Genomic DNA, 12092 nt, shown 5'->3' with positions numbered 1-12092 from the left:
ATGCCACAAACCAATATAAAAGAGATATACTAGACATTTCTATTGACTCATACATAAAATCACTTTGTTCTAAAAACTTTAATCTAGATGACATATACTTTTATATTTGTATTCTGCCTTCATCTCTTTGTTACAGATAAAGCTCCAAAAGAAAAAGGTATTTGAAATTTTCATGGTTTATTTCCTACCTCAACATCATGCTGAAATGCACACAGAACAGATGATTAATGAAGTGCTTGATAACAACAATGGTGACTCCCCTGAATTCTTTCCCTACTGGTCATTAACTTTTTATATGTATACATTAATAATCCCCACAGGTGCCCTAATATTCTTGAGGACAGATTCTGTGCTTTACTCTTGCTTGTATCCTTCATAATAAGCGTGACTTTACTCACTCTTGATTAATGTTATCTAAAATACTTTTTTACGGAAAGAGTACATAGAATCTTTGACTAAATAAACAAGAGGTTGCATCTAAAATAACTACTTCTTAAGGTTTACTCCTTAATTATCATGATATTGCCAGCTTCTGATTTTTAAATGTATTTTATATTGATTCCTATACTGAGCATCTGTTGGTAAATGAGATACTATATGTGTTAAACAAATATTAGTCTAGAAAAATATACAAAATATTTATTGACTTAACTAATTTACTGCACCAATCCCAGCAACTAATATTCAAATTGGACATTGGCTTGCTGCAAGAAAAGATCATATCTTTTTGAACTATACATCGTACATAGTATCTAGTATGTGCACAATTAAAGGTTTGCCAATCAGATACAATATATCATAGAGGTATAGAAATTCTTTAAAACATAAAATATTTACCCAAATACACTAATGCATTCGAAAACTAGATTCTGATTATCTATACTTGGGAAATGCATACTATATTTCTCTTTTAGAGACACATTATGGGTATTAATAAAGTCCAAGAATACATATTTTGAACTTAGTTTAACATAGAGTTTCCCAAACTAATTTGAAGGTAGGACTTCCTCTCTCCCCATCTAGGTCACACTAGCATTCTCTAGAGCAGACTTCTTACAGATAGCGGTATGGAAACTGTGATAAGAATACAAGTTACTAAAATGAAATAATTTTAACAATTTAACTGTGAAACAATTCTGGGCTTCCAGAGGTAACTCCCATACTATAATAGCAACAGGATTTGTCAGGTTTTTGTTCAGTTCTACTATTCACAGACACAACACCTGGAGAGACAGGGCCTAGACCTTATCCTACTTCACATCTTTCATGGTGTCCAGTGCAATAACTTTCTCTCAGGAAACAGCTATTGATCAATCTGTTTTTTAGGAAATTCACCAATTTACTTTTCTGTAATTTCACTGGGGCTGTAGTTTTTATGAAAGATACCTTTGTATCAGGATTTCAATAAATTCAATAAAGTATTAGGAGGGGCTATGTGACATTGCATGCATATTTAAATTACTTTCCTTCCAAATCTTGCATTCCTTCATCTTCTTACAGATGGTAAAAGAAGGTGTACTTTCTCATAATTGTACAGTAAAATCAGGATAATCCCCAGGACATCAATTCAGCAAATATTTATTGACTGCCTACTATTTGCCAGTATTATAATGAGCACTGGACACATTATTAATGTGCTTGCTTCTGAATTTTGTTGTAGAGCTGGGTTTTTTTTATTATTCTTAATTCAGCAAATATTTGCAAAGCTCCAGATTTACAGAACAGTTCTGAAAGGAGGTTTGAAGATGCAGATATTTTTAAATCAGAAAAGGTCCAGAAGGGCATCACAGACATTTCATTAGACATTTCCTAATCATGAGTCAATACCAAGAAAAATTAATCTTTATTTAATAAAGTTAGTTATTTCTTCAAATTGTTTCTGCCAAGAAACTAAAACTTGTAACAGATGCTTGTGCACATTTTGGTAACCATTTTTACTGTACAAATGAAAACTTCCTCCTATAGTCTGTCTTTATACTATATATACTATATATACTTTATATGCTATAAATCTGTTGTATAAATCAGTTGTAAATGCAAAAGGGGCAGAGAGAAATGAGGTTGATGTTTTTAGTAACCTCTTTTGTACTAAAACATAAAGAGGATAATAAATGAAGTAAAATAACCACTATACTTTTAATTTGTATTTTACTTAAAAATAAGTAAAATACAAATTAAAAATAACATGTTTTTTTTTTTTTTTAATTGAGACTATATGCAACTCCAGGTAACATTGGCCTAAGTTTCTCATCTACTGCTTTTGTTTCAATAATGTAGACCTGACAAAGCTGATTAACAATAAAAAAGGTGATTTTTATTTTATCAATAATAGCTTGATATTCATGTTATAGACTTGAAATGAGTAATGCTAGTGTCATAGAATCCTTGTGAAACTCCCATATGGTTATATGACAGTGAAAACAAGTTTCAGTTAGTTACATGTTTTTATAACTGGTGATTTATTGTTCCTTTACTATTTCTCTGTTTGTTCCATGGCCCTCCTGCAGCTTTCACGCGTTTCAGCTCTGTACCACCAGCAAAGGAACCACCTGGTCCTATTTTCTTTCAGAGAAAAGTGTGTAATATTCCTTCCCTGACTTTTAAATTTTAACTTTGTTACTTTTGACAAAGCCTTTCCTTTGTTCAAATGCAAAGATCCAGTAAAAAAGAAGCTTTGACATGTCGTGCCTTTTATGTGTGCATTTTTCTGGTTTTCACTGATGTCCTGAATTTTGCAAACGATACCGTGTGCCTTCAAGTTTTCCTATAAAATGTCATTTGTACACTGTATCAAGAACAGTTTAGGACAGCATTACATTCACATGATTTTAAAGTCCAATAAATACTTGATGGTTTCTCAGAAAACCCACAATTTGGTGAAACGGATGCAAAATACTGCTTTGCTTTCCAGTTTGCTTTTCACAAAATGTTCTCCCAGTTCCCATTCACTGGCTTACCTGCAGGGTAACGCTCGATCACTGGCCAGCTGTCCACCTGTAATGTGGCATTGCCACCACTCCTCGTAAAACGGACTACATGGTATTTCCCATCGTTAATGATTGCATTGGACTCCTCAATGGCGATGTCATCTGTCCCAACATTAAATTTAACTCCAATTTTTCCTTGGTGCTGGAAGGGAGGAAGGGACAAAAAGAGTTGTATGAAGTTAAACTGATTAGTCAGCATGTAATAAGAATTAACTGCAGGAAAAAAATAAGAATTTCCACTCTTGCCAACTTTTGTTCAACATAGTATTGAAACTCCTAGCCACAGAAAGTAGGCAAGAAAAAAGCAAAAGTCATCCAAATTACAAGGAAGAAGTAAAACTGTCACTATTTGCAGATGATAAAACATTATATATAGCAACCCCCCCAAAAGTCCATTAAAAATCTGCTAGAATAAACGAGTTTGGTAAAATTGCAGGATACAAAATCAATAGACAAAAAATGTCTTATTTTTCTTTACACTAATAATGAACTATCAGAAGGGGAAATAAAGAAAACAATTCCTTTTACAATTATATCAAAGAGAATAATATGCATGGGTATAAATTTGATCAAGGAGATGAAAGACCTATATACTGAAAACTTTAAGACATTAATGACATGAACTGATGAAAACACAAATAAAGGGAAAGAAATTTCATGTTTGTGGATGAGAAGAAATAATATTGTTATGATATCTATACAACCCAAAGAATTATGCAGATGTAATGTAATCCCTGTTAATTCTAGTGGTATTTTTCAAAGAAATAGAGCAAAGAATCATAAAATTTACATGGAACCACAAAAGATCCTGAATAGCCAAGCCAGTCCTGAGGAAGTACAACAAAGCTGGAGACATCATGCACCCTGATTTCAAACTATATTACTTAGCTACAGTAATTAAAACACTATAGCATTGGCATTAAAAACAGATACACAGATCAATGAAATAGAATAGAGAGCCCAGAAATAAGCCACACATATATGACCAATTAATTTACAACAAAGGAGCCAAGAATATATAATGGGGAAAGAACAGTCTCTTCAACACACAGCACTGGGAAAACTGGACAGCCATATGTAAAAGGATGAAACTGGACCACTGTCTTACACCATACCCAAAAATTAACTTAAAATGTCCTAAAGACTTGAACATAAGACCTGAAATCATAAAAATCCTAGAAGACAACATAGACAGTATGCTCCATGATACAGGTCTTGGTGATGGTTTTTTTAATCTCACAGGAAAAGCAAAAACAAATAAGGAGGACCACAGGAAACTAAAAAAACAAAAACAAAACAAAAAAAAACAACCTTCTGCATACCAAAGGAAACCACCAACAAAATGAAAAGGCAGTTTACTGGATGGGAGAAAATAACTGCAAATCATGTATCTGATAAAGGTTGACATTAAAAATATATAAAGAATTCATGCAATCCAATAGCAACAAAACATTCCAATTTAAAAGTGAGCAAAAATCTAAAATGACATATTTCTAAAGACATACAGATGGCCAACCAATACATAAAAAGATGCCCATCATAATCATTAGGAAAATGCAAATTAAATCCATACTGACATATCACTTCACACCTGTTTGAATGGCTATTATCAAAAGGCAAGAAATAACCAGTGTTGGTGAAGATATGAAGAAAAGAAAATGCTTTGCACTGCTGATGTGAATGTAAGTTGGTACAACCACAATGAAAAACACTATGGAGGTTCTTCAAAAAATTAGAAATAGAACTATTTTCCAGGTATATTTCCAAAGGTATGTACCCAAAGGAAACAAAAACACTAATTTGGAAAAATATATGCACCCCGTGTTCACTGTGGCAATATTTATAATAGCCAAGACATGGAAATAACCTAAGGATCCATAAATGGATGAAAGAATAAAGACATCATGGTATATATAATGGAATATTATTCAGTCATTAAAAATGACACCTTGCCATTTACAACAATATACATAGACCTCAAGGACATTTTGCTAAGTGACATAACAGAGAATGACTAATACTGTTTGATCTCTCTTATACGTGGGATCTAAAACAAGCAAACGAACAAACAACACACCAAGTTTGTAGACACAGAATAGACTGGTGACTACAAGAGGCAGGGGATGAAGGGTGGCAGAGATAGCTGAACTGTTATTTTTTCCAGCTTAGTTCAAATAAATTAAATAAAAAGTAAAAGCAGAGATTCAGAGATAAATATGTGTGTGGGGTGTGTGTGTGTGTGTGTGTGTGTGTATAAAAATCATGTGTGTGTGTGTGAGAGAGAGAGAAGCTACTTCCTTCAAGACAGTCACAGTTCCGTTAAGTTAATCTTGGGTTTTTTTTTGGTAACTATATAATATTTAGGTCCTCTAAGAGGCATTTTTTCTTGTCATGTAGTTACCCCCCACCCATCCTCCTAATCTCTGTTCGAGGAAACCACAGATTTAAACAAAAAATTATATACAGTGTATTGTTTGAGAATATGATTCAGACAACAACTGCTTTTCTCCAATTTTACTTTTGAAAAATTCATTTTTCAAAATGAAAATCTTGCTTCACTAGAAGCAAGATTCTTGACATTTGGGTCAATCTGGAGCATCTATTTCATGGATGATTGATATGCCAACAGAAACACTTTCAAGAGAACTCCCAGAGGTTGCCACAGAAAAGGTGCCCAGCTGCTTGTGTGGAAGGACATCCTGTCATGTCTTTAACACACCTCCTTCACTCCACTCTTTCCATCTCCCAGTTCAAAAGGCTTGAAATTCTCTCCTTTAATAACTGATAAAATTGCAGTAATAAGTCTGTTTAGAGCCAAATGATAACTACTCATAATAGAGAAAAAGCAGTCTCAGGGGTATGGGGCACACAGACAAGCATTTAGCAAGTACAATTTCTTAGTCTTTATTCACAAAAAGAGTCATCAAATGCTGAGAGCCTGAAACTTACTCAATTTCTTTTTAGAGATGATGAAACTATGACACAGGGCAGTACAACGACTTGTTCAAGGACATGTAACTTAATAGACAGGTAGTAGAATTCAGTCCCTCATTTTTGGTTTATATCTAAGCCATGCAGTTATCTAAAATTAAACTTCCTCTCTGAATTATGCAAAGCAGCATTAAAATCATTCTAAGTGCAGTTTGTTACTGTTAACTTTAGAATTCCATACTATAAGGCAGTGAAGAGAAGCATGTGCTTATGTCCTCTGCCTCCGAGAAGCATTCTTAACAGCAGGGCTGTCAGCTCAAACATGTGCTCAGCTGATTTGTAAAGCATGTGGATTTGCCCTTAATCATTAGCACAGAATACCCACACTGCAAAACCCCCTCCGAGTAGATAACCTCAAACTGTCTTCAGCTTACCTTTCATTAAGCCTCAGTTGAGAGAAACATGGGGGAAGAGGGATCTAAATAACATAAAAATCTTTGTATTCATGTAGAAATTTACAATCAGAATATCAGAAAACCTGAAGATTTGGACCACATCCTCTTAACCTCTCCCTGGATTCTCATCATTGAACTAGGCAGTAAGAGTATGGGATCCGCCTACACTCAAGAGTTATTTTAAGAAAATCTTGTACAAAACCGCATCATATAAATGGAAGGATCTGAGGATGTTTTTTGGGACATCGCTCATTGTACCCTTCATATTGACAGGCAAAATGTTCCCGTTTTTCTTTTTCTGCTTCTTACTATCTATATAGGATCTCTTTCTTATATTTAGTGAGTATGGACTTTGTGTGTTTGGATTTGTTTTAGGCTTGCTGGGCAATATGACTTAAGATCACCTTTCCTTTCTGACTTTGGTTCTTAGGAAATGCAAAATCAAAGAGTAGGGCAATTTTAAAAGCTACATAGACTTCAGGTGTACTGTTTTCCCTTGGACTTATTTTTAATGTCTACCATATTTCTCATAATCCCTACTTTAAAATCTATACCATTGTAAGGCATTTTGGTTTTCTGTAGAATGATTCCAGGGATAAACAAACAGCAAGATTCTCACGAAAACTAAAATGTAGAGACATTTTTTAGACATTTTTTCCACACAGGTCTTTTGTGCAAGCAATCATTATTTCCTGATTTTCGCAGAATTCCAATTTGTTCATTTTCAGTAAATTGTTTAAGATGGTATATATTTTTAACACATGTGTGAAATAGCTCCACAGGGGGAAAATTAGGAACCATATTTAAGAGATCTGTTGTTATCTTTATTTAACAAACACCTTATAGTGTTCCGAGGACTTTACAAATATTAACACTGGTATTTCTCATAACAGTACCTCATGAGAGAGGTACTGTTTTATCTCCATTTGACAGATGAGGAAAGTAAAGCACCGAGTGATTAGGTAACTTGGCTAAGGTCACACAGCTAGAAAGAGAAAAATTGTGATTCAGGCCCAAGCAGTCTCACACTAGAGTTTGTGCTCCTAAAGATTACACTAGGTTGAATTTGAGGCATATTGGGTCATCCTATAGCATATCTGGTTAATCTAGCTGTTCTTCGCTACCTGTTTTGTCTTTCCTGCTAGAGTAGGAGCACCACGGAGTCTCATACTGTGCTTTTCAGATTGCACACATGTACCAATCAATATGTGTTTTAAATAATTTTGTAGAAGACAATAGCAACTGATTTGTAGATGTTATAGGATGTTAAAATGGACTTTTTTTTCTTAACTTAAGCTGCAATCTTGAGATGATAGTAAGTCACAAAACAGATTGCTACTTCTACTCAACAAAATGACGTACAAGACTTGCAAAGGAGAACACTGACAACTGTTTTGGGGACCCTGATTTAATTACCTATTTTCAGATCATTAAAGAAGTGAGAAAGGCCAAGAAGAGTTGGATAACTGGAAGAGGATTTTTGGAGACAACTAGGTTGTGATGCGATTTGCATGTACTTCTGAGGTAGGAAGTTACTTTTCCCTTGTCTCAGGTGCAAAGGAAAGCGATTTCAAGGAAACATCTCAGAAAGTTTGATACTTGTCTCCTGGAATGTGGTGGCAGTGGCAGGGGTACTCAGCAATCCCAGTTGCTCCTTCCTGGGATTGAACTCTTGTCTAAGAAGTAATCAAGGAAGAGAACAATGGCTGGCTGTTGCTCTGATACTAGAGCAAAGACATATTACTGCATCTGTGCGTCAGAGTTTATTAGAACAAATGACATGTGAGCACTACCCATGGACCATGGGTTAAAGGGCCAGAACAGAATTGTGTTGTATTGCATCCAATGGTAGGGCTGGGGTGGTGGGGAGGGCAAGTGGTGAAAACAACTCAACAGAAAGAATCTGAAGTTGCAATGGTGGATGGCCAGGGACTGAGGGAGAAACCCAGCTGAAGGAGGTGCATTTACCTACCTCAGGTAACTATAGGTAAAGAAAGTCCAATGATGTGGTTAAAAACACTAATGATCCTACTAAAATATTCCCCAAAAGTGGCCCCCAGAGTCAGTTTTCAGTATAGACTAAGCCCAGATAGATGGCTTCTATCATATTAGCCATGGTCAAGGAGAACACATATCTCCTCTTCCTTTTCCTGCTTCATGTCTGGAGGAGTCAGGAAGGAGGAAGAGAAATGAACATCACTGAAACAAGAGGAGAAACGACCTCTTCCCTCATTCCGTTTATCCAGCATCTCTGAGGCAGCCCAGGCAGGGACAATAAACTGGCTTTAACTGAAGTTGTACTTATTATTACAAAGGAGTGAACTCAAGTTCCTTTCTATGTGTAAGAGTGAATGGGTGACTTTTTTACTATCTAAGAGTGACAAAAGTAGTGTTGAGACTTTCCCTGGACTTCCTGGGGTCAGGAAGAAATACTCCTCAGGACAGCAGATTTAAATTCCTGTTGCGTTGTAGGAATCAGTCCTTTCAACATAACAACTGCATGAAAATATTAGTTACTCTGGAGGTGTCCACTGTTTCAGGGTTCCTTCTATTATAAGCATGTTTCTTATCACAGACAGACTGAAAGAAATTCTTAAAGTTCCCTAAATGTTCTGATAGGAAGGCCACAAGAGTCTCTTATTATCAGAGTTCTCATTATGAATGAGATTCAAATTCTGTGAATAGAAGCAATAAAATCCTAGAGCTACAAAATGTACAAACTCTGAAAAAAAAGTCCCTTTACCTTGTCCCTAATTTTTTCAGCAAAATAAAATGTAAAATGAGAATTTTCTAGAAACGGAAATCCCCAGATTCTGCAGGTATTCATTTCTTGCAACATAAAAACAAAACAAAACAAAACAAACTATTAAGGAACAATGAGGGTTTGTGATGCTTGGAGAGTTTCTGACTTTTAATCTATGCCCATCCTTTCCTGGATATGTTGATTTGGTCCTTTGACTTCCAAAACCTTTAACATTTCATGAATTCAAACTCCAGCCAGCTAGAACAGAACTGCAATACCACCAAAGTAGATTCAGACAACAGACTCCACATGAAATCAGACATAATTTACCCTGCCCAGGCTGCATCAAGCCATTGAGTCCATATTTTCCCTGAAAACAATAAATTAAAAAATGCACATAAAAGGGCACCTGAGTGGCACAGTCAGTTAAGCATTCGACTTTCTTCTCTTAGTTTCAGCTCAGGCCATGATCTCATGGTCATGTTATCGAGTTCTGTGTCGGATGTTGCACCCAGCTCAGTCTGCTTAGGACTCTCTCCTTCTACACCTCCCCAGTTACCTGCTGCCATCTACCCTCCCTGGATCATGTTAATCTGTCTAAAATAATAAATAAATCTTTACAAATACACATAAACCACAAAATATTAACATGAAGTGTTTTTAGAGGGCCAGCATTTCTGATTCCATTCAGAAACTGCGAATATGAGACTCGAGGCAAGATGGCAGAGGAGTAGCAGACTGAAATGAAATCAGATCCCAGGAGTTCAGCTAGATGGGTACCGAACACCTACAAACTCAACAGGAGATAGAAAAGAAGCAAAGCAGCAATTCTAGGAGCAGAAATACGACCACTTTCTGGAAGGTAGTAAGTGTGGAGAAGAGAATCCGAAATGATGGGAAGATAGACCGTGGCGGGGAGGGGCCGGATCCCAGGAAGCAGTGGAGCAGTGAAGGAAAGAATCCAAACTTTTAGAGTCTGCCCCACTGTGGGACATCACTCCAAAGGCTCAGTTTGGGGGTGGAGCCCTCACGGGGACAGTGTGGTCTCAGGTCCCGCAGGTAACAGAAAGATCGCAGATGTCTGAGTGTGGCAGAGCTCCCAGGGATTGGAGCGGGGAAGCCAGCTACAGAGATGGAGGCAAGGAGTGAGCTTTCAGCTCAGGGTTACCTTAAACTGTGATCCAAGGGACAGTTGGAAAACTGCTCTTTGAGCAGGGACCCCACAGGTTGCTGATCCAGGGAGACTCACCTTTCTCCTCCAAGCAGTGCAGCAGGAATCTGCTGGAATTGGAGACTCCAAATGGGGCTGTGCACCAAGAGAAAGACATGCTCGGTCACAGGCTGGATGAGCTCGGAGTGTCTGGAGAACAGGGAGACCGGAGTGATTGACCACTTTTCTCTGGGGCCGCACTGAGGAGTGGGGCCCCAGCTCTCGGCTACTCCGGACTGGAGACTGGAAGGCTGCCATTTTCATTCCTGTCCTCCAGAATCTACGGAAAGCGTTCAGGGAACAAAAGCTCCCTAGAACAAACCCAAGCAGATTACTTAGCCTGGTTCCGGCAAGGGCAGTGCAATTCCGCCTAGGGCAATGACATTTGAGAATCACTGCAACAGGCTCTTCCCCCAGAACATTCAGCAAGAACATTCAGCCAAGACCAAGCTCACAGATCAAGGAGAACAGTGGAATTCCAGAGGAGGGGAAAGCAAAACATGGAATTCTCCCCATGGTCCTTTAGTCTTGCAAAGTTAAATTATATTTGTTTTAATTTTACTTTTTCTTATTCTATTTTTTTTAACTTTTCCACTTTCCTTTTCTAACATTTTTTAACCAGTTTATCTTAATAATACTTTCCTGAAAAAAAAATCTTTTTAAACCTTCATTATTATAGTCATATTTTATCCTTCATTGTATTTAACCTTATTTTTTGTATACATATTGGGTTATTTTTTTTTCTAAAAAATTTTGGGATACAATTCCTTCTAATAGATCAAAATATACCCTAAATCTAGCATAGGGCTTTGTTCTAGTCTCCAGCATGAGCACATTCTCTCCACTTTTTTTTCTTTTTCCAACCAACTTATCTTATCAATTCCTTTTTTAGAATTTTTTTAAAATTTTCATCTTTACAATCATATTCCATCCCTTCATCATGTTTACCCTTATTTTTGTGTATATATATATATATGTTTTTCTTTCATTAAACTTTTGGGAGGTAGATTCTTCTAAAGACCAAAATATACCCCAAATCAAGTGGGTGGCTCTGTTCTATTCACTATATATATATACATACATACATACACACACACACAAATATATATATATGTATGTGTATATATGTATATATATATATGTAAAACTTTTATATAAATATATATATAATTATAATTATGTAATTTTCCCACGTTTGCCCCCTTTCTTCTCCCCCCGATTTGGGGTCTCTTCTGAATTGGTTAGCATACATTTTTCTGGGGTCTTTGCCACCGTTTCAGTATTCTTATTCTCTTGTTCATATATTCCTATCTGGATAAAATGACAAGGCATAAAAACTCACCACAAACAAAAGAATGAGAGGCAGTAGCAACAGCTAGGGATCTAATCAATAGGACATTGGTAATATGTCAGATCTAGAGTTCAGAATGATTCTCAAGGTGATAGCTGGGCTCGAAAGAGGCATGGAAGATATTAGAGAAACCTGTCTGGAGAAATAAAATCCCTTTCTGGAGAAATAAAAAACTAAAATCTAATCAAGTTGAAATTTAAAAAGCTATTAATGAGGTATAATAAAAAATGGAGGCTCTTAGTGCTAGGATAAATGAGGTAGAAGAGAGAAATAGTGATATAGAAGACCAAATGATGGAGAATGAAGAAGCTGAGCAAAAGAGAGACAACTACTGGACCATGAGGGGAGAATTTGAGAGAGAAGTGATACTGTAAGATGAAACAATATTAAAATAATTGGGGTTCTAGAATAAGAA

General features: G+C 36.3%; 1 protein-coding gene across 18 annotated transcripts in view; it reads right to left on the bottom strand.

The window, feature by feature from the left end:
* The window catches only part of NRXN1 (neurexin 1), a 1159797-nt gene that overhangs the window by 163685 nt on the left and 984020 nt on the right, over window positions 1-12092 (bottom strand). For all 18 annotated transcript variants that reach the window (XM_059406092.1, XM_059406088.1, XM_059406087.1 and 15 more), the window contains one exon: window positions 2958-3129. In XM_059406092.1, the coding sequence (XP_059262075.1) occupies window positions 2958-3129 (172 nt within the window). The remainder of the gene's footprint in view (window positions 1-2957; window positions 3130-12092) is intronic.

This window comes from Mustela nigripes, chromosome 7 (genome assembly GCF_022355385.1).
Source record: "Mustela nigripes isolate SB6536 chromosome 7, MUSNIG.SB6536, whole genome shotgun sequence".
NCBI lineage: Eukaryota > Metazoa > Chordata > Mammalia > Carnivora > Mustelidae > Mustela > Mustela nigripes.
The sequence above is the reverse complement of the archived record's forward strand: the minus strand, read 5'-3'. Positions and strand labels throughout refer to the sequence as shown.